The sequence below is a fragment of the Equus quagga genome, chromosome 1 (genome assembly GCF_021613505.1).
Source record: "Equus quagga isolate Etosha38 chromosome 1, UCLA_HA_Equagga_1.0, whole genome shotgun sequence".
In the NCBI taxonomy this organism is placed as follows: domain Eukaryota; kingdom Metazoa; phylum Chordata; class Mammalia; order Perissodactyla; family Equidae; genus Equus; species Equus quagga.
This window is the reverse complement of record NC_060267.1, coordinates 111,733,877-111,754,923: the sequence shown is the minus strand read 5'-3', so window position 1 is coordinate 111,754,923 and position 21,047 is coordinate 111,733,877. Positions and strand designations below refer to the sequence as shown.

Here is a 21,047-nt window from a genome sequence, read left to right as displayed (position 1 = left end):
GGCAAATGATATTGGTTTCTATCTATAGTAGCGATATAAAGTTTCCTTTATTCAATTACTTTAATTTTAAACTTTGAGCCATTTAAAGAAAATATTGTGACTATTAATTTTGATAATGATGAGGAAAATGATAATAAAAGTGATCACTGCAGCTAACATTTATTAGGTGCTTACTGTGTGACACTACAGTTATGAATACTTCACAGGTATTTTCATATTTAGAATTCTTAAAAACCCTATGAAATAGAGGTGCTATTATTATGACCTCCGTTTTAGAGATGGCCAACTGGAGCCCTAAAAAAGTTGAGAGACTTTCCCATGTCATGTGTCTAACAAATATTGGGGCAAGGATTTGAGCCATCTGGTAGTATGTGAATATGGCAGAAATTATGAGCATGCCAGGGAGTTTGGGAAAGCTTGGACTGGATGACCATGAAGGTGATCCTGAGTTTCTGTTCTGCACAAGGCTAAGATGGTAAGTGCAGCTGGTGTTCAGGGCAGGGAGGGACTTTGGAAATTTTAGCTGGACCCTGACAGTGGTGTTCTGTCATGATATATGCAGGAACTAGGAGATTTCACTTTGATTTCCTCTCTTAGAAATGTTATAAAATTCTGGGATGAGGAGTTGAAGCAAACAAACCATGATCCTGAAGTTGCCAAAGGGTTGAGAGTAGGGTACATAACAAAATTCAAACACTTTTGGGGCTGGCCCCATGGCCGAGTGGTTAAGTTCGTGCGTTCCACTGCAGGTGGCCTGGTGTTTCATCGGTTCGAGTCCTGGGCGCGGACATGGCACTGCTCATCAAACCACACTGAGGCGGCGTCCCACATGCCGCAACAGGAGGGACCCACAACTAAGAATATACAACTGTATACTGGGGGACTTTGGGGAGAAAAAGGAAAAAAATAAAATCTTTAAAAAAAATTCAAACACTTTTTTCTAGCATGGCCAATATTGCTATTTGTGTTGTAGAAACTTCCCATGCTTGCTAAATTTCACATTCCTTATAGTGGGCCAACTTTTCTAACTAATAATAACTAATATTGTCTTCCAGTCATTTTAGTTCCTTAGGGGTAAAGGAAACTTCTATGATTACAACTTCAAGTTATGTTTTTAGAATTCTTTACTTTTGCTTCTGCTTTTGGATATTAGTGTTAACACGAATTTATCAATGTTAGAAAACACTATTTTGACAAGTTAAATTAGAAAGCAAAAAGAAAAAGTATTTAGTGGAACCAAAGATCTAATGGCAAATTTAAGGAAAACCTCTTAATTGTGGTTATGTTTTTTTTCTTCTTGTCTTATTTCTCTCTTACACCCTCCAACACCGCAGGATGGCATCATGGGAAGAGTGCAGGCTCTTCCTAGTGAAATCTGATTTTGAAACTCCACTCCATCCCTTATTAACTACATTGACCTTGGACATTTTAATTTACTTCTCCGGCTTTCATTTTTCTCAACTGAAAAATTGGGATAATAATGCTTCTCAAGACTGTTGTGCAGATTAAATGTGAGAATAAGTGCAAGCATCCAACAGCACCCAGTACTATACTGTAGGTGCTTAATATACGTCCTTAGCAGCTCACCATGCCCAACACTCAACTTAGTGTATTTACAGCCATTCCTCTGGGCCTTTCGATCCATTTCTGTCCATGTCTTCTTTATTTCCAATTACTTGTAAAGACAGCTGCACTTGGTTATTAAACAATTCTTTTACCAGCTATTCTAGTGTCCTAAGAGGTTGTTATATAAAACTTCTTCAGTACCTTATAGTTTAATAATAAGTTTTTTCTCATTATAAAAGTAATATTACTTATTAGGATGCTTTCATAAAAATACACAGAGGTAGAGAAAGTAGACTATACTATTACCTTCCTGTCTCTACCTCATTCGTCTTTACGATGCCTTGTAGATTTATGTTGAATTATCTCGGGTTATAAGTTCCTGGAAGAAAGGAATTCTAAATCTTGTATTAATGGAGACACAGAGAGATCCTGTTTAAATTAAAGGTAGCAATTTAAGAAACAAGTCTTAGACAAAAATATGTCCTTTATTTTATTTCTTTCTTCCCAAAACATGGTGTTTTCAGTGTTATTTTCTTACCATGTAAATAAATAAAATTACAAAGTTTTACCTGCTTGAGTAAAGTATTTCCCACATCCATCCATGCACCAAGTCAAAAAGAATAATTAAAATTAACTCTACAATATATAATACTCATCTAGCCCTGGGGAAATAGTTCCTTCTAGGTTATTTTTATGGAGCTTTTAAAACTGTTGTTCAGAGGAAGTTAGATCCGGATCAAGTCAGATTAAACAAACATGAGCTTATTCTGTCTTTCTGGCAGTGCTGCAGGCGAGGGCAATAGGCTCTGAACTGCTGCTTGTTCTTCAGGCAGACTGAAATATGCAGGTTGTTCAGTGGTTTATTAAACTCGAATCTTACGACAGAAAGCAAATCATCTCTAAGGGAACTTGGTCACCAAAGTGTCTGTTCAATAGCAATATCTATTGCTGCCACAGAAACTACATGGAAAGATCAATGACAGATTGGCCTGAAATTGCCCTTGAAGTAACTCTTCCCACTGACCATTTAAATTCTTAATCCGAAACATCCATTTTTCTTAAGCTGGGGAGCAAAGCCATCTCTAGGGCTTTCTATGAAATCTTTATAAACTGTACATTACCACAAAACAATCTTTCTTTCATATATCAGGATAATTCACTCTCCCCAATCAGGCTGAGGATTTCCATGTATCATGTGAAATTAAATATGTAAGCTCAGGCAAATTCCAGTTAAAAATTGTATTAGGGTTCTCCAGAGAAATAGAACAAATAAGGTATGTAAAAGAAGATTTATTATAGGAATTGGCCCACACAATTATGGAGGCCAAGAAGTCCCATGATCTGCCGTCTGCAGGCTGAAGAACGAGGAAAGCTGGTGGTGTAATTCAGAGAGATTCCCAAGGCCTGGGAGCTAGGGGAGCCAATGGTATAAGTGTGAGTCTGGAGGTCCAAGAACCAAGGGAGCCCATGTATGAGAGCAAGACAAGATGGGTGTCTCAGCTCAAGCAGAGAGAACAAATTCATCCTTCCTTAGCTTTTTTGTTCTGTTCAGGCCCTCGAAGGATTGGATGGTGACTGCCTGTATTGGTGAGAGAGATCACATTTACTTAGTCCACTGATTCAAATGCTAATCTCTTCCAGAAACATCCTCACAGACACACTCAGAAATCATGTTTTACCAGCTATTTGAGCATCTCATAGCCCAGTCAAGCTGACGCATAAAATTAACCATCGCAAAAATCAAAATACTTTTTGGATTTTATTAAAATAGGTAGCCAAATTCAAACCAAAACAAGTCCTTCTTTTCCCTTCAGAGCAAAGTTTTGGTGTTATTTGCTAACAGCAGAGGCCAGTGTCTACAGCACATCAGAGCCGGTTAATCAGCCACACTTTTCTTATTCCTCAACTGGCACAAAGCCAGGATAGCTCTCCTAAGTCCATATGTCTTCAGCTCTGTTGGTCACAGGCTAATTCTCCAGTTGATAGGTTGAATATATGAATCTTTTTCTGTGTCTCTTCATTGCTATTTATCCAGTCCTTCAAAGTTTTAACTATTTCATGGGCGTTGCATTCTGAAACTGCGTTGTACCGCTATTGCCTCAAGGACAAGGAAAGACACTGCCTCTCCACAAGCAGTTCAGCTTCCATGCAGACCTGCTTAGAAAACCGTAGGTCACCATTTTGGTATAGACCTCCTCTATCTAATTATGGCTATAATTTTAATGTCAAAATAAATAGTAATTAATTGGCCAGAGTAACAATAACAACAACAAAAGGATAGAATCTAGTTTAATCTAAACTGGGTTAATTAAATAAGAAATTGAAATTGCAGGTAGGCCTTAATATTTTTTTTCCTGTTGGATTTTTATGCTTTTGCACATTATCCATTACCACACCAAAACTTTATATTCCACATTTGATCATTAATATATCACCTAAAGAACAATAATTTCAAGTCTCTGCCAGCTGCTATTGGGAAAAACAGCCAGGAGTGGGAGGGGATTGACTGGTGAGTATGTGCAGTGGTGCTAGGCCCATGGACGCAAACACTCTCCCCTATATCACTTCCTCTTCCCATCCTCTAAGGTCTGCAAGGTAGGCTGTGAGGCTGCCTGCTCAACCCAGACCAACAACCCTGGTAAGTTTCCTCTCTTGACATCTGTTGTAGGTTAAATAGTGTCTCTGAAAGTTCATGTCTACCAGGAACCTCAAAATATGACCTTATTTGGGGCCAGCCCAGTGGTGCAGTGGTTACACTCACGTGCTCTGCTTCAGCGGCCTAGGGTTCACTGGTTTAGATCCTGGGCTCAGACCTATGTACTGCTCATCAAGCCATGCTGTGGCAGGTGTTCCACATATAAAATAGAGGAAGATGGGCATGGATGTTAGCTCAGGGCCAATCTTCCTAGGCAAAAAAAAAAGCAGGGGGGAGAGGATTTGCAGCAGATGCAGACGTTAGCTCAGAGCTAATTGTCCTAAAAAAAAAAAAATGCCTTTATTTGGAAATAAGGTCTTGCAGATATAATCAAGTTAAGATAAAGTCATACTGGATTAAAGTGGGCCCTAATCCAATGACTAGTGTCCTTCTAAGAAGAGAGAAGTTTGGATACAGGCACATGCACAGACGGAAGATGACGTCAAGAGACACACAGGAAGAACATGTGACAATGGAGGCAGAGATTGGAGTGATGCGTCTCTAAGCCAAGGAATACCAAGGATTGCTGAATGTCACCAGAAGCTAAGAGAGAAGCAAGGAAAGCTCTCCTTCAGAGCCTCCAAAAGGAACCTACTCTGGTAGCACCTTGATTTCAGACTTCTGGTCTCCAGAACTGTGAGACAATAAATTCCTCTTTTAAACCACTCAGTTTGTGGTTCTTTGCTATGGCAGCCCTAGGAAACAAATACAACACCCAATTTCCCCTCCTACTCCATCGTTCTGGTCTCTCTGTGTGGTATATCTGGGGTCGGAAGCCTCTAAGAGGGAAGGGAGTGTGGCTTTCAGCCTAAAGGATGCCCAAAACCCTGTTCCACTTACTCAGCACACAGTGACAGCTTAAAGTAACCTCAGAAGCCCACAGGAGCAAGGTAGGAACATTGAGGAGCAGTTCAAGCCAGGGACTGATGGAAGCTAGAGAGCCTACCAGAAGCTTTAAGGAGCTGCTGCCCTTTCCCTCCGGCCCATGGTGCCTGGAGACAACGTGCTTCAGTATTGCCTTATTTCCCATTTGTCACAATTAGCCATGAATGGGTTTTTATATGAAATCTCCCAATTATTTGGATTAAAAGAAAATTCTATGCATAACGAAGCAAGCACATCTGTGGCTAGGCAGTCCTTTCTCTGGTCCTCTAGTCTTATTATAAGAGGCTGGCTGACGTATGCCCAACACTGTACTGTCTCAAAACATTAATGACCCCTGGTTTGGGTAACTGCCCTCATTCTAGAGCATCGCTGGTAACCCCTGGGTTCAGGAGTGCACTCCTACCTGGGACCAGGCCTCCTGTGATAGCTCCACCATCCTGCCAGTTTGCTTGAGGTGAGACGTAGCAGTGCTCATATTAACCGTGTTTGAAGTTTTATAATGTATTTTAGCCCTGTATTTTAGTGTGTAAATCTGTTCTTTCACATTCAGGCTTTCAACCTTCAAACAAGTTTTTTTGGAACTGATCATGTATAAAAGAAAGGAGAAGCCTGTTATGACCCTTTGAGATTTTTTAAATTACACATAATTTTACGTGAGTTATGTTACCACTGATCTAACAATATTAAAGGTGATTTAAAGTTTAACAGTTTGACGCTTCCATTGTTTGTTTGTTGAAATTATTAATCCATAATTCCTGCCTTTGCAGAAGGGGAGAAGTAATTTTCTGAGTTGTATTTTAAAGGGATTTACTTATAAGGGAAGTGTTTCCTCAGGACTCAGAGGCGGGTAAGGATATGCTGCCTCTCTCACCAGCAGTTGGACTTCAATGCAGAACTGCTCAGAAAATCACAGGTCGCCATTTTGGGGTAACCCTCCTCTGTAGGGTGATACAATATTGTGGAGTTGGCAGCTTTTGTCGTCTGTTACTAAAGCCCTCAAAAAGAAAAGATCAGCATTTTTAAAGGTCCACTGTCCCCAGACTGGTTTTGATTTATAGGACTGACAAGGTCAGCTCTTCAATGGCTGTAACCCAGAGCCTTGTATTAAGAAAGAGAGATTCAATTTATCTCATAATTTCAGATACGCTCCTATCCTCTATGGATCTGAAATCTCCAAATGACAGTGGGGGAACAACTGCTTCTCTATGCAATAGGTAATTTACTCTGTTGTGAATTAGATGACCTCTTTTCATGCAGGGAAAATTAAATCCTGTGTCACACCTTTATTTTTACAGCCTGCTGCTTTATCATCTTTGACTTTTTTCTGATACTATCAATGATTTAAAAAAGAGCCTACAGGTAGGTCAGGGCTAACCTGTTCTAAGCCAGGAATGGATTTACATTTTCAATTCTTTTTATCTAACTCTATTACTGTTAATGAGTATTAGGAGGAACTCCAAGTTCAACGTCAAGCTAATAGCTACAGGTCAGTCAATAGTCTGAAGTGGGGGAACTAAAGTGAAATAGAAACTTTTAAATCTCGTCAAGAAACAAACATGAAAATAAAACTACCTTTGGATTGGATTCAGGGGAAACAACGAATATTGAAATATTAAAAATTCTTTTTCTAAGTTGGTGTAAGAACCAAACTGAAAGGAAGCAAGTATCTAAATATTAGTGTTGGGGGCCGGCCCGCTGGTGCAGTGGTTAAGTTCGCATGTGCCACTTCGCCGGTCCTAGGTTCGCGGTTCGGATTCTGGGTGCGGACATGGCACGGCTTGGCACACCATGCTGTGGTAGGCGTCCCACATATAAAGTAGAGGAAGATGGGCATGGATGTTAGCTCAGGGCCAGTCTTCCTCAGCAAAAAGAGGAGGATTGGTAGCAGTTAGCTAAGGGCTAATCTTCCTAAAAAAATAAATAAATAAAAATCAATCAATCAATCAATAAATATTAGTGTTGAGTTGCATTTCAAAAGTTCTTTGAGTAAGTCCAAATTAGCACCCCAAGGCCAAATGCTAGCTTTATAGCTAATTCCTCACTCATAAAAATCCTGTGTAACAAATTAAAAGCAACAGGTCATTGTGTGCTTAGCCTTTATCTGCAGAAATATATAGACAAAAGTATATGATACAGCTGTATATGAAGAGAGATAAGGTCAGTTTTTTCATATTCAGAAATCCATGGTTATTCCTCCGTAATAGAGTTAATCAGTCTTCTAGCAACAAGTTCTGTGGAGCTAGCCATCACAGAGTCATCTCCAGAATCTATTCCCTCCTCTCCACTTTCACTGCCAGTATCTCCTGAACAAGTTCAGGAATTTCTTTAAGTGATTGGACTCATCCAGTTGTAAGAGCTTAAAACCCAATATCCAATATCTTAAATTATTGGCTCATATAACTGGAACATCTAAGGGAAGTTGTTAGCTTCAGGCATGGACAGAAACAGGGACTCAAGGATGCCATAAGGTCTCTGCCTCTCTCTCTCTGTCTCTCGGGCTCTGTTTCTCTTTGCTTGGCTTCTTTAACGCATGCTTTCTATGGCAGGCAAGATGGCTGTGAACAGTTCTAGATTTCCAAATTTAACAGTTCAGCAAAAAGAGATTGTTTCCTCAAACAGCTCCTGGTTTTGGTGTCATGCCTATCCATAAGCCAATCACTGCAGACAGGAGAATAGGGTCCCCTGATTGGCCAGGGCTCGGTCCCTGCCCATCTTTATACTACAGATAGTTCCCCGTTGGAAAAAGTAATGCCCCTTCTACTATGCATTTATAGAAATGTGTGCATTATGGTATATAAGACATTCACATTATTTCTAGATATATAATCATCTAAAGTCCTCCTGATTTATACAGGCCTGATATATAGGAGGTGTTTAATAGATCTCTATGAATGAATGAGTCCAATTTTCCATCCTCCATCTATAACAACTTGATGTCACCCATATGCTTCATTATGCATAATCATGTGTTGTCGGACTTCAGAGGGGCAGAGCTACTTGGTAGTAATCTTAGTCTTAACAGAGTCCTTTATAAATGTTTGAATCAGTGGATCTAGGAGGGTACAGAGCTTTAGTTAATACAACTTGGGTTTTTTTTTTTGAGGAAGATTAGCCCTGAGCTAACATCTGCCGCCAATCCTCCTCTTTTTGCTGAGGAAGACTGGCCCTGAGCTAACATCCGTGCCCATCTTCCTCTCCTTTAAACGTAGGATGCCTACCACAGCATGGCTTGCCAAGCGGTGCCATGTCCGCACCCGGGATCCGAACCAGTGAACCCTGGGTTGCTGAAGCAGAACGTGCGAACGTAACCACTGTGGCGCCCTGCCAGCTCCTAATAGAACTTACGTGGTGCACATTACGTGCCAGGCACTGTTGTGAACACTACATAGCTTTACAACACCCTATGAGATATAGTTACTTTTATTATTCCATTATCACAAACAAATTTAGGTACAGAGACATTAACTTACCCAGAGTCACGTAGCTTATAAGTGGCACAAGACTGATTTGAGCCTAAACAGTTTAGTTCTAGAGTTTATGTTTTTAATCACTACGCTATATTCCTTGGATAAAAAAGTGGTTGAATTTCACAAACAGTTCCCCCAACTTCATATTACACCCATATTTGTATTATACCTAGGAAGAATAAGTAGTCACAGCAATAGGATATGATTTAATGACTGCTACTAAAAAGTGTCCCCTGTACAAATTATCTCCCTTACTGACCTTCTCCATTACCTGAAATTCTAGCATTGGAGGCTTAGCTCTTTTACTTACCTCTTTGTGAATAACCATAGGAGGATTAGAACACTAAACCAATGTCAGGCACTGAAATCTTAAAAATGAATAATACAGTAGTTGACAAAATGAACTTGTCATTTCACAAGACCCATAGGAAATTGGACAGGGAAGCTTTGAAGATAAAGGGCAAAGAGACTTTTGTGAGAGATGGTGAAAAGCTAGCTGGGACCCACAGCTGGAGTAGCAACAACATGTTTGGTGCCTTTTGTGCAATGGAAATACCAAAATTAGGGATGCAGGGATGGAAATGATGCTGGGAAAGACATTTGTACAGCACTTTACAGTTAATAGAACTTTTCACATATTTTATCTCATTATAGAAGATAATCGTCATAATATCCCCCAAGATTAAAAAAATAAAAACTGACATAGACCAGTAGCTCTCAACTGCAGGTGATTTTTGCCCCCAGGGAACATTTGACAATATTTGGAGACATTTTTGATTGTTAGAACTTGGGAGGAGGGACAGAGTTACTGGAGTTCAGTGGGTAGGGGACAGGATGCTGCTAAATATCCTCCCAAGGACAAAGAATTATCTGGTCCAAAGTCAATAGTACCAAGATTGAGAAACCCTGTCTTAGAGCATAAGTAATTTGACCAAGTCAGATACTTAGTAAGTATCAGGGTCAAGGCTAGGACCCAAGTCATCTGATGACAAATTCTTTGTTTCTTTATTCATATCCTTTGGCATAATACAGTGAGATACAGGTGATGGCTTTACGTCTGGGGAATTACAATACCACTTTAAATGGTATAAATTATTAATAGGCCTTTGTGCTATGAAAGAGTCAGCTTACCTCTCAGAGTGTTTAAAATGCCCCAGGCCTATGTTACCTCATGGAAGATGACTCCGTATTCAAAACACAAATGTCACCTTCCTTATTGAGTTCACATATGCCAACAATTCACAATTTCAAGTGCATTGTTTTATAAATAGGAAAATGATTAACTTCTTTAAAGCTATTTTTGTGATTATTGAGGTAATTAGGATTTGATCACCACTCTATTTTTGTCAGTACATCTGCTCTTTGGCTAATGGGGTGTCATATGGTATTTACTCAGCAGTTGTTATGTGTCTATCTGTGGTGTGAATGAACAAAGGGCCTCCTTGCCTGTACCTTATACACTGATTTGGGATGATAAGTTAGTTTGTATATTGGCTTCAGGTTATTAGAAATTTGGAGTGCAAAAAGCAGGCTGATTTAATTGCTATAGTAAGAGAAATTATGTTAAGCGAACACTGTCCAATTTTCCCCATATGTACAAATGATTAAATAAGAGGGCATAGTTTTAAAGTTGAGAGAGAATCACTACCTAATAAATACCAGGAAATGTACCAGAAATCTCACTGAACCTATCTCACCTAGTTCTTACTATCAACCTGTCAGATTGGTATTGTTAGCTCCATTTTATAGATGAGGAAGCTAAAACATAGAAAGTTAAGCAAGTTGCCTCCTGTCACATTGCTAGAGCTCACTGAACTGGAATTTGAACTCCCATCCTTCTGACTGCAAAATCATTTGTAGAGTTCTTACATCTTCATATCTTCTCATCAGCCTGAATCATAGAACCTAGGATAGGGTCATCAGGAAGTCTATAGCTTCTCCATCCCTAGAGCCTTCACGAAAAGTATATACAGCATTTGCAACCCATTGTATTTAAGATTTGACCTGTAGTTTTAAAATGCTTAGCCAAAAGTTCTATTAAGTGAATCTGTGCTCATTCTACACTCCTTATTTAAAATATTTGTAAAGGACTCTGTTGAGACAAATGCTAGTGCCTAGTGGCTCAGTCACTCTGAATTCCTATAACACATTATTGATTTTTCTCTTAGAATACTTATTTATTTATTTACTTATTCACTCAATCACTTAACAGATACTTACAGGACATCTACTACATGTCATCCTAGGTACTAGATCCCAGAGATTGAGTCCTAGTACAAACACAGTCCCTGCCCTCAATGAAGCTAATATTCCATGTGATAAGACAGTTAACAGCAAACAAAACTTCTAGATTGTGTTTAATGGGAAGAAATAAAGTGGCTGCAAGAAAAGAGAATGACAGGGAAGTCCACTTTAGAAATGTGAGTCAGGAAAGGTCTATAAGAAAAAGCAACCTCTAAGTTGAAGTCCTGAGAGAGTGAGAAGGTGTCAGCTATGTCCTGATGTCAAGGCAGGCAGAACAGCAAATAGGAAGCTCCTGAGATGGGAAAGGGTTTCAGATATTCTAGGAACTTGCAGAAGACCAGTGTGACTACAGTTCATTGAAGGATAGAAAGATTAGAATGAAATAAAGTAGGCAAGAGAGAGGCGAAGGCCAGAGCCATTAGACCTTTAGGTTCTAGAAAGGAATTTATTCTGAGTGCAATGGGAAGCCAACATAGGATTTTCAAGCCTGGCAAGTGATGTAATCTGATTTATATTTTAAAATATCATCTGGCCACTCACTGAAGAATGCATTGAGGGACAAGAGTAGGAATAGGCAGATCATTTAGGAGGCAGATCATTTGATAGGCTGGGTGAGAACAAGACAGCAGAAGAAATGCAAAGAAGTGGGTATATTTGAAAGAGATAGTAGAGACTGAACAGACATTTACCTGAATGAACTATCTGTGTACAATTTTTATGGCTGTATATCTTATTCATCTTTGCGTCTTCCTCCTCTGCTGTAGTCGTGTTGACAACAGGGTTCTCTAGAATCCTTCCTGGTCCAGCTTTTGTGTCTGTCAGGGAAAGTGTTACCTTCCCACTAGCTAATAGATATGTGTCCCTAATTTTGGGGCCTGAGATGTGCCATCTGCATTTGCTATTCTGCCAAAGTCATACCATGTAGTGGAATATTTTAATTTTTTAAGTTCAAATCTTGCATCTCATTAAAGATGTATTGTGTGACATATTTAAGAAATAAATATGCCTAATAATACTTCATTTAAGTTAAGCCTCTCATCTGGAAGAAAATACTTTCAATGAAAATGCATAAAGGGGCCAATCAAGGGAGTATTTTTCTATTCTTTATTAGCAGTTTTAAGACTAATGGTTATCTACAATAAGCCTTCTCTTTGCATAAGGTGCTTAGAGCTGCCGAAGAGACAGAATGGTTACAACATATCTAATATTTCTAATAGCTGTTCCAACAGAATGTTGAGACCATTTTAGCAAGAAAGGTATTAAAAGTACTAAATAAGTCACACGTCCTAATTGTATTTATGTGTATGTAGACAAATATCCTAAATAAAGACGAGGCTGTCAAATTTTGTAGCCATGATTTATAGTTTGAACGACGACAGAATGACAGAAATCATTTCCAATTAGTCGTATGAGACAAACTTACCATTTTTGGTTTATTTGCTTTGATTTCAGAATTAGCATTTCTGAAGATGGAAGTCTCAGAATCGTCAATGTGACAAAATCAGATGCTGGGAGTTATACCTGTATAGCCACTAACCATTTTGGAACTGCTAGCAGTACTGGAAACTTGATAGTAAAAGGTAATGACTAACCCAGAGAACACATGCATTAATATTTGTGTCCTCATTTCTAATAATCTAATCTATAGATGTGGCATCATTCATATTAATATGTACAGATATCACTGTGTTACTAAATTAATTCATCATAGCAAACATGATATGATTAATAATTCTTAGAGAACTGCTGGTAATGAATGTGATTGAAAGGCTATCTTATTTCAGAATCATCCAATACAATTTTGAGAATTACAGCCATTGTATCTATTATAGTATGTAACTAATGTTATCTTCCATCCTTTAATTAAATTTCTTTCAAGTCTCTATAGATTTGAAATTCATGTCTAGGAACACTGTGCTAGCAAATTAAAAACCCATGACTCAAATACTATTTTTAGCAAACATTGTTTAAACAATGACATTGGCGATTTTTAAAAGAGCTGCCCTGGTTATTCAGAGATATGGATACGGATTATTATACTAATAAAGGGCTTTGATCTCCTCTGTGCTTTGCTTTAGTCACCCAGCCAACCCTGTCGGTTTTAAGGAAATAAAATTTTCCACATACCTTAGCTGGGTGCTTTATAGTTTATGACAGAAAGTCCTTGATGCTCTTAGCACAGCACATGATGTGAGTCTATTTCAACACCAGGTTGGTGGGATAGGGTGAAAGTAATTGTGAAGGATGAGATTTTAATTTACATTCATTTGAATTTCTATCACTTTATATCTTGCCGAGTCATAGATTTTTTAAGTTGAAAGGATCTTGGCAATGATCTGACTGAAGAGATAAGACTCAGGTGGTGACTTTCTCAAGGTCACCAGTAGCAGAAGAAGGATGTGAACCCAGAGATCCTGATTCTGCCTTCTGCTTGGTTCTTTCTACTCATCAGGAAATCTTTTTACTCATTTTTCCTGTTTCTCCGTAATGAATATGGATGGGTTATATCATATTATTTCCTTCTTGCCCATTTGTAGCTCCCTCTGTGAAGTAAGATAATCCAAGACAAATAAAAATATCCAAAAAGAATATTTGCCTCAATTTTATTTTAAAGAAGGCTAAAAAGAACCTAATTACATATTTGGGGGCCACTGAAAATTGGAAAAAGACTACAGTTTAGGGAAGCCTTTTTATCATAAACATACTTTTCTATGCAGATAGAAAATTCCAGGTCCAAGAGTCATAAGTAAATCTGTATTTAGATTGACTTCAGCTATTTCAGTCTATTAATTATTCACTCAGAGCAATAGCACAGGCGTATGACTGACTATGTGTTCACCTTGTTTCACAGGGCAAAGGAAAAAGAGGTTGGAGAATATTTATAAAACAAAATTCCAGCTAGAGGTCTTGCTAACGTATGGCTATCTCAGCTATGAAAGGAAAGTTAGTGATCAACTAGGACCAGGAGGGATCCCAAGGTTTCAGAGCTGGTTAGTTGCAGAGCTGGGACCTGTTAGAGATTATTTGCTGGTTATGGACATACAAGAGAATAGTAGGCAGCTGTCTTAAGTAGTGATTAAAGGGCAGGGGTTAGAGTCGGGAAGATCTGGCTTTGCATTTCATTTCTCCCTCTTACCAGCTCTGTGACCTTGGGCAAGGTAATTAACCTGTGTGGGTATTATAGCAGTGTGACTTCATAGGGTTGTTTTGTGGCTAAGATAATCTGTTAAGTGCTTAACATGGTGCTGGGTACTTAAGAAGTATTAGTAGTTGTTTTGTTGCTGTTGTTTGTATTTTAATAAAACGGCTATATGTACATTCAAAATCTTATTGAAATAAACACTTATGAAGTTTCCACCCCCAACCTATTAGAATAATTAGCAAAGAGAAGTGAGCCGCCACAAAGAAATGACTGAGAGTGTGAAAGATTATAAACATTTAAACATAGAAACCATATGTATGCTCTTCTATATTGTTGAAAGTGGGGTATTTTCACATAGGAACAAGTTACATCCTGTATTTGATTATCATCCTTCTCATAAGCCTTGACTTCCTTGGTTCTCAAGACAGTTGGCAGAAAGGAAAGTCCTCTGATTCTCATCAGAGTTCATATCTCAGCAGGACAACCAGCCCCAGGACAAAGCCATTCCCAACTATCCATGCAGCTCCCTGGACTCACCTTGTACCGAATCATGGTGCAAAGCTTACAGATATACCACTGATGAAATATGCCATGGTCACCTCATTTTTAGGGTGGATATAAATGTTGTTGAAATAGTAACCTCTACCTTTTTTAAGAACTAAATACTTTTATTTCTTGCCTTCTAGTAAAATGTAAACTGTGATTTCCCAAGTATGGTATAATAGTTTTAGGCAGTTCATAGTTAACCTGTTTTTTTTATTTTAATAATTATTAGTTACTTTCAATGTGTATCAGAACAGTAGTTTTCCATTAATGGTAAAGATAAAAAATCTCCTTTCAAAATATATTTAAGTAAAGAAGTGAGTCAGTATAAAGTATTAAATATACATTGTTATGAGAGAATATGTAAAAAATCATGAAGATGGTATGTGAAGATTGGGAAACACGATTTAATGGCAACTTTTAGGAGAGTTTTGGAAAGGACTTAGAGGGGCATGCGGCAGCATCAGTATATGGTGCCTATGCTGGCCATCTGTTTCGCTAAGGCATAGGGAACACTTCAAAACCTGCAATTTCCTAATAGATGGGAGAAGGAGAAGATGGGGCAGGAAGAGCCTGGCGGCCTGTGAAAGGAGGAAGGCAGAGATGTGCAGGGGTGAGGGTCCCCGCCCGATTGCCAGGTACTCGACTGCAGTCAGTTTCTCCACAGAAGTCCTCTGAGTCTCGTATCATTCTTCGAGACGAGGTGGGAGAAAAAAGAGAGAGATGAGCTTTATCTGGTCAATATGTTCACAGAAGTTAACAATCCTATTACTTTGGGTAAGGTCAGAAGATATTTGAGTGAACATTCATCTCCCAGTGCTTGGTTCTGACTCCCATTAGCATTAATGGGAAGGACGTGTCTGTGCAGAGGGGCCTTCACACCGCCAGGTCTCCGAGAGGGATGTTAACATAAACTGAGAAATACAATTTAAAAATCTGCACCATAAAGCACGGTGAAGGCAGAGAAAACCATTCTGAACTCCACGTGAACTGTGCCAAGTACTGAATCGCACATCAAAATGCTTGAGCCGTGCACCTTTAATGCAAATGTAACAGTTTAGCCCGAAATATGAGTAAGTGCTGTATTTTAATTCAATTTTGAGATCTACAAAGGGGCTAATTTATCAGAGAAGGTGTTCTCTAACCTTAAAATGTGCTTGTGTTCGTTTTGATCTCGTCATATGTCTGGGATTAAAACGCCGTGAAGGTCAGACATCAAAACACATCTTCTCTAAGCTTTTTACGGTAATTCTATCATTAACAACACTTTTAAAATCCAATTCTCTTCCTCCCCTGCCCCCCAGTCTTGGAGACAAGCGGAACATGGTGTCAAACAGGGTCAATAAGTAGAGGAGGAGAAGGAGGAAAGAAATCCACTACCCCAGGTACAGGAGGTTTCGCTGGCAAGCAACCATAAAATGGCGAAATATTCAGATTATGCATGAGCAGGCTTCCAAACTGCAGAATTCTGACAGGTGCCCAGGGGGGCTCTTGATTATCATCCCATCATCTGAATTTCTAAATTTTACTTTTTTAATTTTTTAAGCTAGTTATAGTATATTTGGGATTTGCGATTTAATTTTAAGCAAGAAGAGTTCTGAAGTCAGACTCCTGAATCCTACAGAAAGCATAATATTTGACCTTTAGACAAAGACGTGCTTTAGTGACATCATTTTGTCAACATCTTTAACAAGTATATGGAAGGCAGGCTACATTTACATGCAATGTTGTACTTACAAATTTATTTTTTAATAGCAGAGTTAAAAGCCTGCAGTTTTGCATGACACAGTGTCTGTCTGCACAGGTTTCATATGACAGATATTTTTAAGTAGAGGTCCTAGAGAAGAGTAACTTAGAGTATTTGCCTTGGATGCAGTTCAGCAAGATAACTATAGTAATAGCAACCCCAGCTCCCATTGATCACCTCCAGGGCTCAAAATGAAATGCAGGGCTTTAAGCTATGGATGCTATTACCATACTTCTCTTGCTGAACTACATCCAAAGTGACCTTGAGGAACTCTGTGGCTGGCGGTTCCAGTCCATACTTTGAGAAACCCTGTCCTACATCAAAGAACTTTGTACATGCCACCTAGCAAGTGAAAGTTTAGTAGCATACTTAATAGAAATGCTGATTCCTGGTGCCTCACCCCTAACCTAATAAATCTAAATCTCTAGGGAGGAGGACTAAAAAAACTATATTTTTAATTAACACCCTACTTGATCCTCATACACATCAAAGTTTCAGAACATTGCATTTTTAGGAGACGGCAAATTATGGCCCGTGAGTGAAATCCAGCCAGTTGCCTATTTTTGTATAGCTCAGGAGCTAAGAATGATTTTCACATATTTAATTGGTTGAAAAAAATCAAAATAATAATAATATTTTCAGGTGTGAAAATTTTATGAAATTCATATTTCAATGTCCATAAATGAAGTTTTAATGCAAACAGATGTCACTTGTTTACATATTGACTATGGTTGTTTTTGCGTGACAACAGAAGAGTTAAGTAGTCACTTCAGAGACCATATAAAATATAAGTACCTACATACTATTCTTAATTTTGCTTCTTCGCTAGCAAAGCCTAAAATATTTATTATTCAATTTTTTACAGAAAAGGCCTTACTGATCCCTTCTTCTGATAACCATTTTCCTTCCCAAGACAGATCCTCACAATTTGGTCCAAGATATAGCTTAGCCAGGTTATACACAACTTTTACTGCACCTCATGCTGATCTTGCATGCTGGAAATGTTCACATCCCCTTGATGTCAGACTCCCTCAGTGTGATTACAAGCTGGTCTTGGTAGGAGAATTTCTTTCCCAGGACCTTAGCCTCACCCCAGCATCGAAAGGGTTGACCCCACTACTTGGATATAAGTGGAAAATCCAGAGGGAAGGCGATCAGCTCATTGATTGAGAGAGAAGAGAAAAATAACTCGGCAGACACTGGAACAGAGTATTCAGTTTGATTCTTCAGGATTTGAAGAGGCCTCACACTGCTGGAACCAGACTGTCAGGCCAGGAAAAATCCTAAAGCACAAAATACATCAACTGAGGTTTTTCAAGACACTAATCAAGTCCTGAACTTCCCACTGTCACTAGCCTAAATCAGTTGCACTGTTCCACATTAAGCTTACTCACCTCTCAGGCTGCTGGCTGTTCTTCTCCTAATATATATATATTTTTTCTTTTGAAGTTGCCCTGTACACAAATTTTACCCTCATTTCATCTGGATTTGAAAAGATTTCTTTTTGTTCTTCTGTTTGTTTAAAATTTTTTATTCAGTGCACAGAATTACTTTTATAATAATAAAAAATAATTTGTACTTTAACTATGTTTGATAGAAAAAAGACTCTCAGTACAATTTAACTAACACCACGTATACTCCTAACATGAAATTACTTTGTGTTCTTGTTCTCCGTCCCTGTAAAGTGAAGATTCTCCTTGTGGCTTACTGAGCATTTAATTGATTCCTTTATTACCAGAATTAGGGCTCATTGTCCATCTCATCAAGAGTTTATTTATGTTTAGAAGAAAAGATGCTATCAACACATATATATAACAGACAGAAAGGAAATTTTCTTACCAACACCAAAGAGTGTCTACAGCATTACTACAGTGCACTATAGAAAATTCTTCTTCTCTTTTAACTGTAGGATAGTGAGAAACATCAACTTTTCCATGCTGAGCATGACCAACACAATAATGTCATGTCTTTTCAATTGGAACCTTTTTTGGAAATGAATTTGAAGCAGCCCACATCTTCTATGTAAAATTATTCAAGGCTTTATCCATATTTGACTAGGGATCAATCAGAAGTCAGTAACCAGCAGTGACGTCTGGCTGCTAACCCACAACAAAAGCTTTTAACATTGGGCTCTTATAACAGAATGCACTTCAACCTAATTAGATGTCTTCCACTGGAACCAATTATTTCTAGGCGATAATTAAGGGTATTTCTAATAGGATTAACACAAACTCTGACCAAGGCACCTAGAGTAGGAAGGAAAAGTTAGTTGTTAGAAGTACTAAATGCTGACTATGATAGGTCTCTTGGTAGAAGGACAGTGACCAGAACATTTCCATACTAGATCCCGTTAGATCTGAGAAGACCTGCCACACTGGAGTTTGCAACAGCTAAGATAGGAGAATCCTGAGGGAAGGATAGGTAATTCCTATATTCACAGACCATGACATAACCTGGAAATCTCTTTGTACCGAGACATGAAGCCAAGATCTTGAAACAGCGTAATTATTACCCCAGACATTCTTGTGAGGCCTAATGAGGACCACATAGATTTAGCAAATAGTGTGCCTTTAGCGATATCAATCATGGATAGAATGATTCCCCTTTTGTCCAGTTCTCTTTGTAAAAGAGGTTCTCACCATTTGTAATGTTGAAATTTAAGTTTATTGAGATTGCATACCCTAACAGTCTACCCTGACTCTATTCTGCCCATCATTTCTCCATCTTTGGTCTAGAGGGAAGACGTAATTCCTCAACTATTGTATTTCTCTATTCCAATTCTGCCCCTTCATAGGAAGGCCTCCATGATGAAGGCAGGCTTCACATTCTTGCTTTTGGTATAAAAGACACACTGTGGCCCAACAAGCTTTTGAAAAATTATTAGCTTCACTAGTAATCAAGGAAATGCAAATTTAAGCACCAATGTGATACGATTTTTGAACATATAAGATTGACAAAAGATAAACATCTAGGGGCTGGCCTGGTGGCATAGTAGTTGAGTTCACATGCTCTGCTTTGGCAACCCAGGGTTCACAGGTTTGGATCCTGGGCGCAGACCTGCACACCACTCATCAAGCCATGCTGTGGTGGCATCCCACATAGAAAGTAAAGGAGGATTGGCACAGATGTTAGCTCAGGGCCAATATTCCTCACCAAAAAAAAAGGAAAAGAAAAAAAATAAACATCTGGGGCCAGCCTGGTGGCGAGCAGTTAAGTTTGCACATTCTCCTTCAGTGGCCTGGGGTTCGCCAGTTTGGATCCCGGGTGCAGACATGGCACTGCTTAGCAAGCCATGCTGTGGTAGGCGTCCCATATATAAAGTAAAGGAAGATGGGCATGGATGTTAGCTCAGGGCCAGGCTTCCTCAGCAAAAAGAGGAGGATTGGCAGCAAATGTCAGCTCAGGGCTAATCTTCCTCAAAAATATAAATAAATAAAAATAAAAATAAAATAAACATCCAACAAAACCTTTTGTTGGTGACAATCTGAGGAAAATGGTACTCGCTACACTATGAGTAAGAGTGCCAATTGGAATAGACACTGTCAAGAGTAAGTAAATTGAAAAAGCACAATCTCCATGTCCCAACAATTCCATTTCTGAGTATTTAGGGGAAATTATACTTGTTCTGAGGTAGAGTTGAAAGATTTTCATCATGTTGTTGGTAGTGACAAAAAAAATACACAAATTAAAGAATAATACATAGGTTATTATATCATATAATGCATGTAATATCATTTAATATAAAAGTAATAGAAAATAATACCATGTAATTTTTAAATGTAAAAATACATGTTCAACATAAGGACTAACTCATGATAGTATTTTTGAGGGAGGGGTCTGGAGCAAGATTAAGTGAAAAAACTTTAACTGTACTGGTAATATTTTAATTGGGTAAATTTTTAATTTATCTTCAGAGGGGAAAAAGCTGGAGGTCTATGAAAAAATGTTAAAGACTGTTAATTGTAGAAGTAGGAATATGAGTGTTGGTAAAAACAATTTTGTATTTTTGTATGTATAATAATCTCAAATTAAAAAGAAAACCTCAGGTCAGAATTTTTCTACATGGTTAGACATTGCAGTCAAAATCATCGAAACACTAGATTTGATTTTCTACTTCTCTCCCAGATATTGTAGCATAGATAAAACCTTATTACTAGTGATATTTAACCCATTTAATCCAAATACTTTCTTTTAAGGAAAAAACTCTACTGTAGAATGAATGAAATAATTTATTTCCTAATGAATACTTACCAATCAAGATAAACAAAACAAACAAAAAAGGCAGACAGAATATGACTCTTTGGCTTCATTAAATGTGAAGCACATAATTAATTTCTTTTCCGGCAATTCAAAGAGACTTGTGTTGTACTGATTCAGTTTAATTGAACTTATTACCACAAGCAGATAATAAGAAGTATATTGAAGATATCCATCTGGCTTGCACTGAAAACCTCAAATGTTTCATTCTTCATGGCTGTCATAGGCCATACTAATTGCCTCATTTCAGCTATTTTACGATCAGTATGATTTAGCTATTAATGTGATAAAATCCTTACTCCAGAGGAAGTTGATATTAAAAAGCATAGATCTCTGACCTACCTCTGCTACCAGTTCTGAACACATCCCCAGCATTATTAAAGTTGTATATTTCTCAAATACGTAAGTAAAAATCCATCTCTTTCTCATGCACATCTATTTAGGTTACATCTGTCATCTTATATCTTACTGTAGAGCTCTTACCCTCCTGAAGAAAAAAAA

General features: G+C 38.3%; 1 protein-coding gene across 4 annotated transcripts in view; it reads left to right on the top strand.

Annotated features, from left to right (window-relative positions):
- CNTN4 (contactin 4) overlaps positions 1 to 21,047 on the top strand; it is an 870,265-nt gene that overhangs the window by 789,145 nt on the left and 60,073 nt on the right. For all 4 annotated transcript variants that reach the window (XM_046652823.1, XM_046652828.1, XM_046652821.1 and 1 more), the window contains one exon: positions 12,310 to 12,437. In XM_046652823.1, the coding sequence (XP_046508779.1) occupies positions 12,310 to 12,437 (128 nt within the window). The remainder of the gene's footprint in view (positions 1 to 12,309; positions 12,438 to 21,047) is intronic.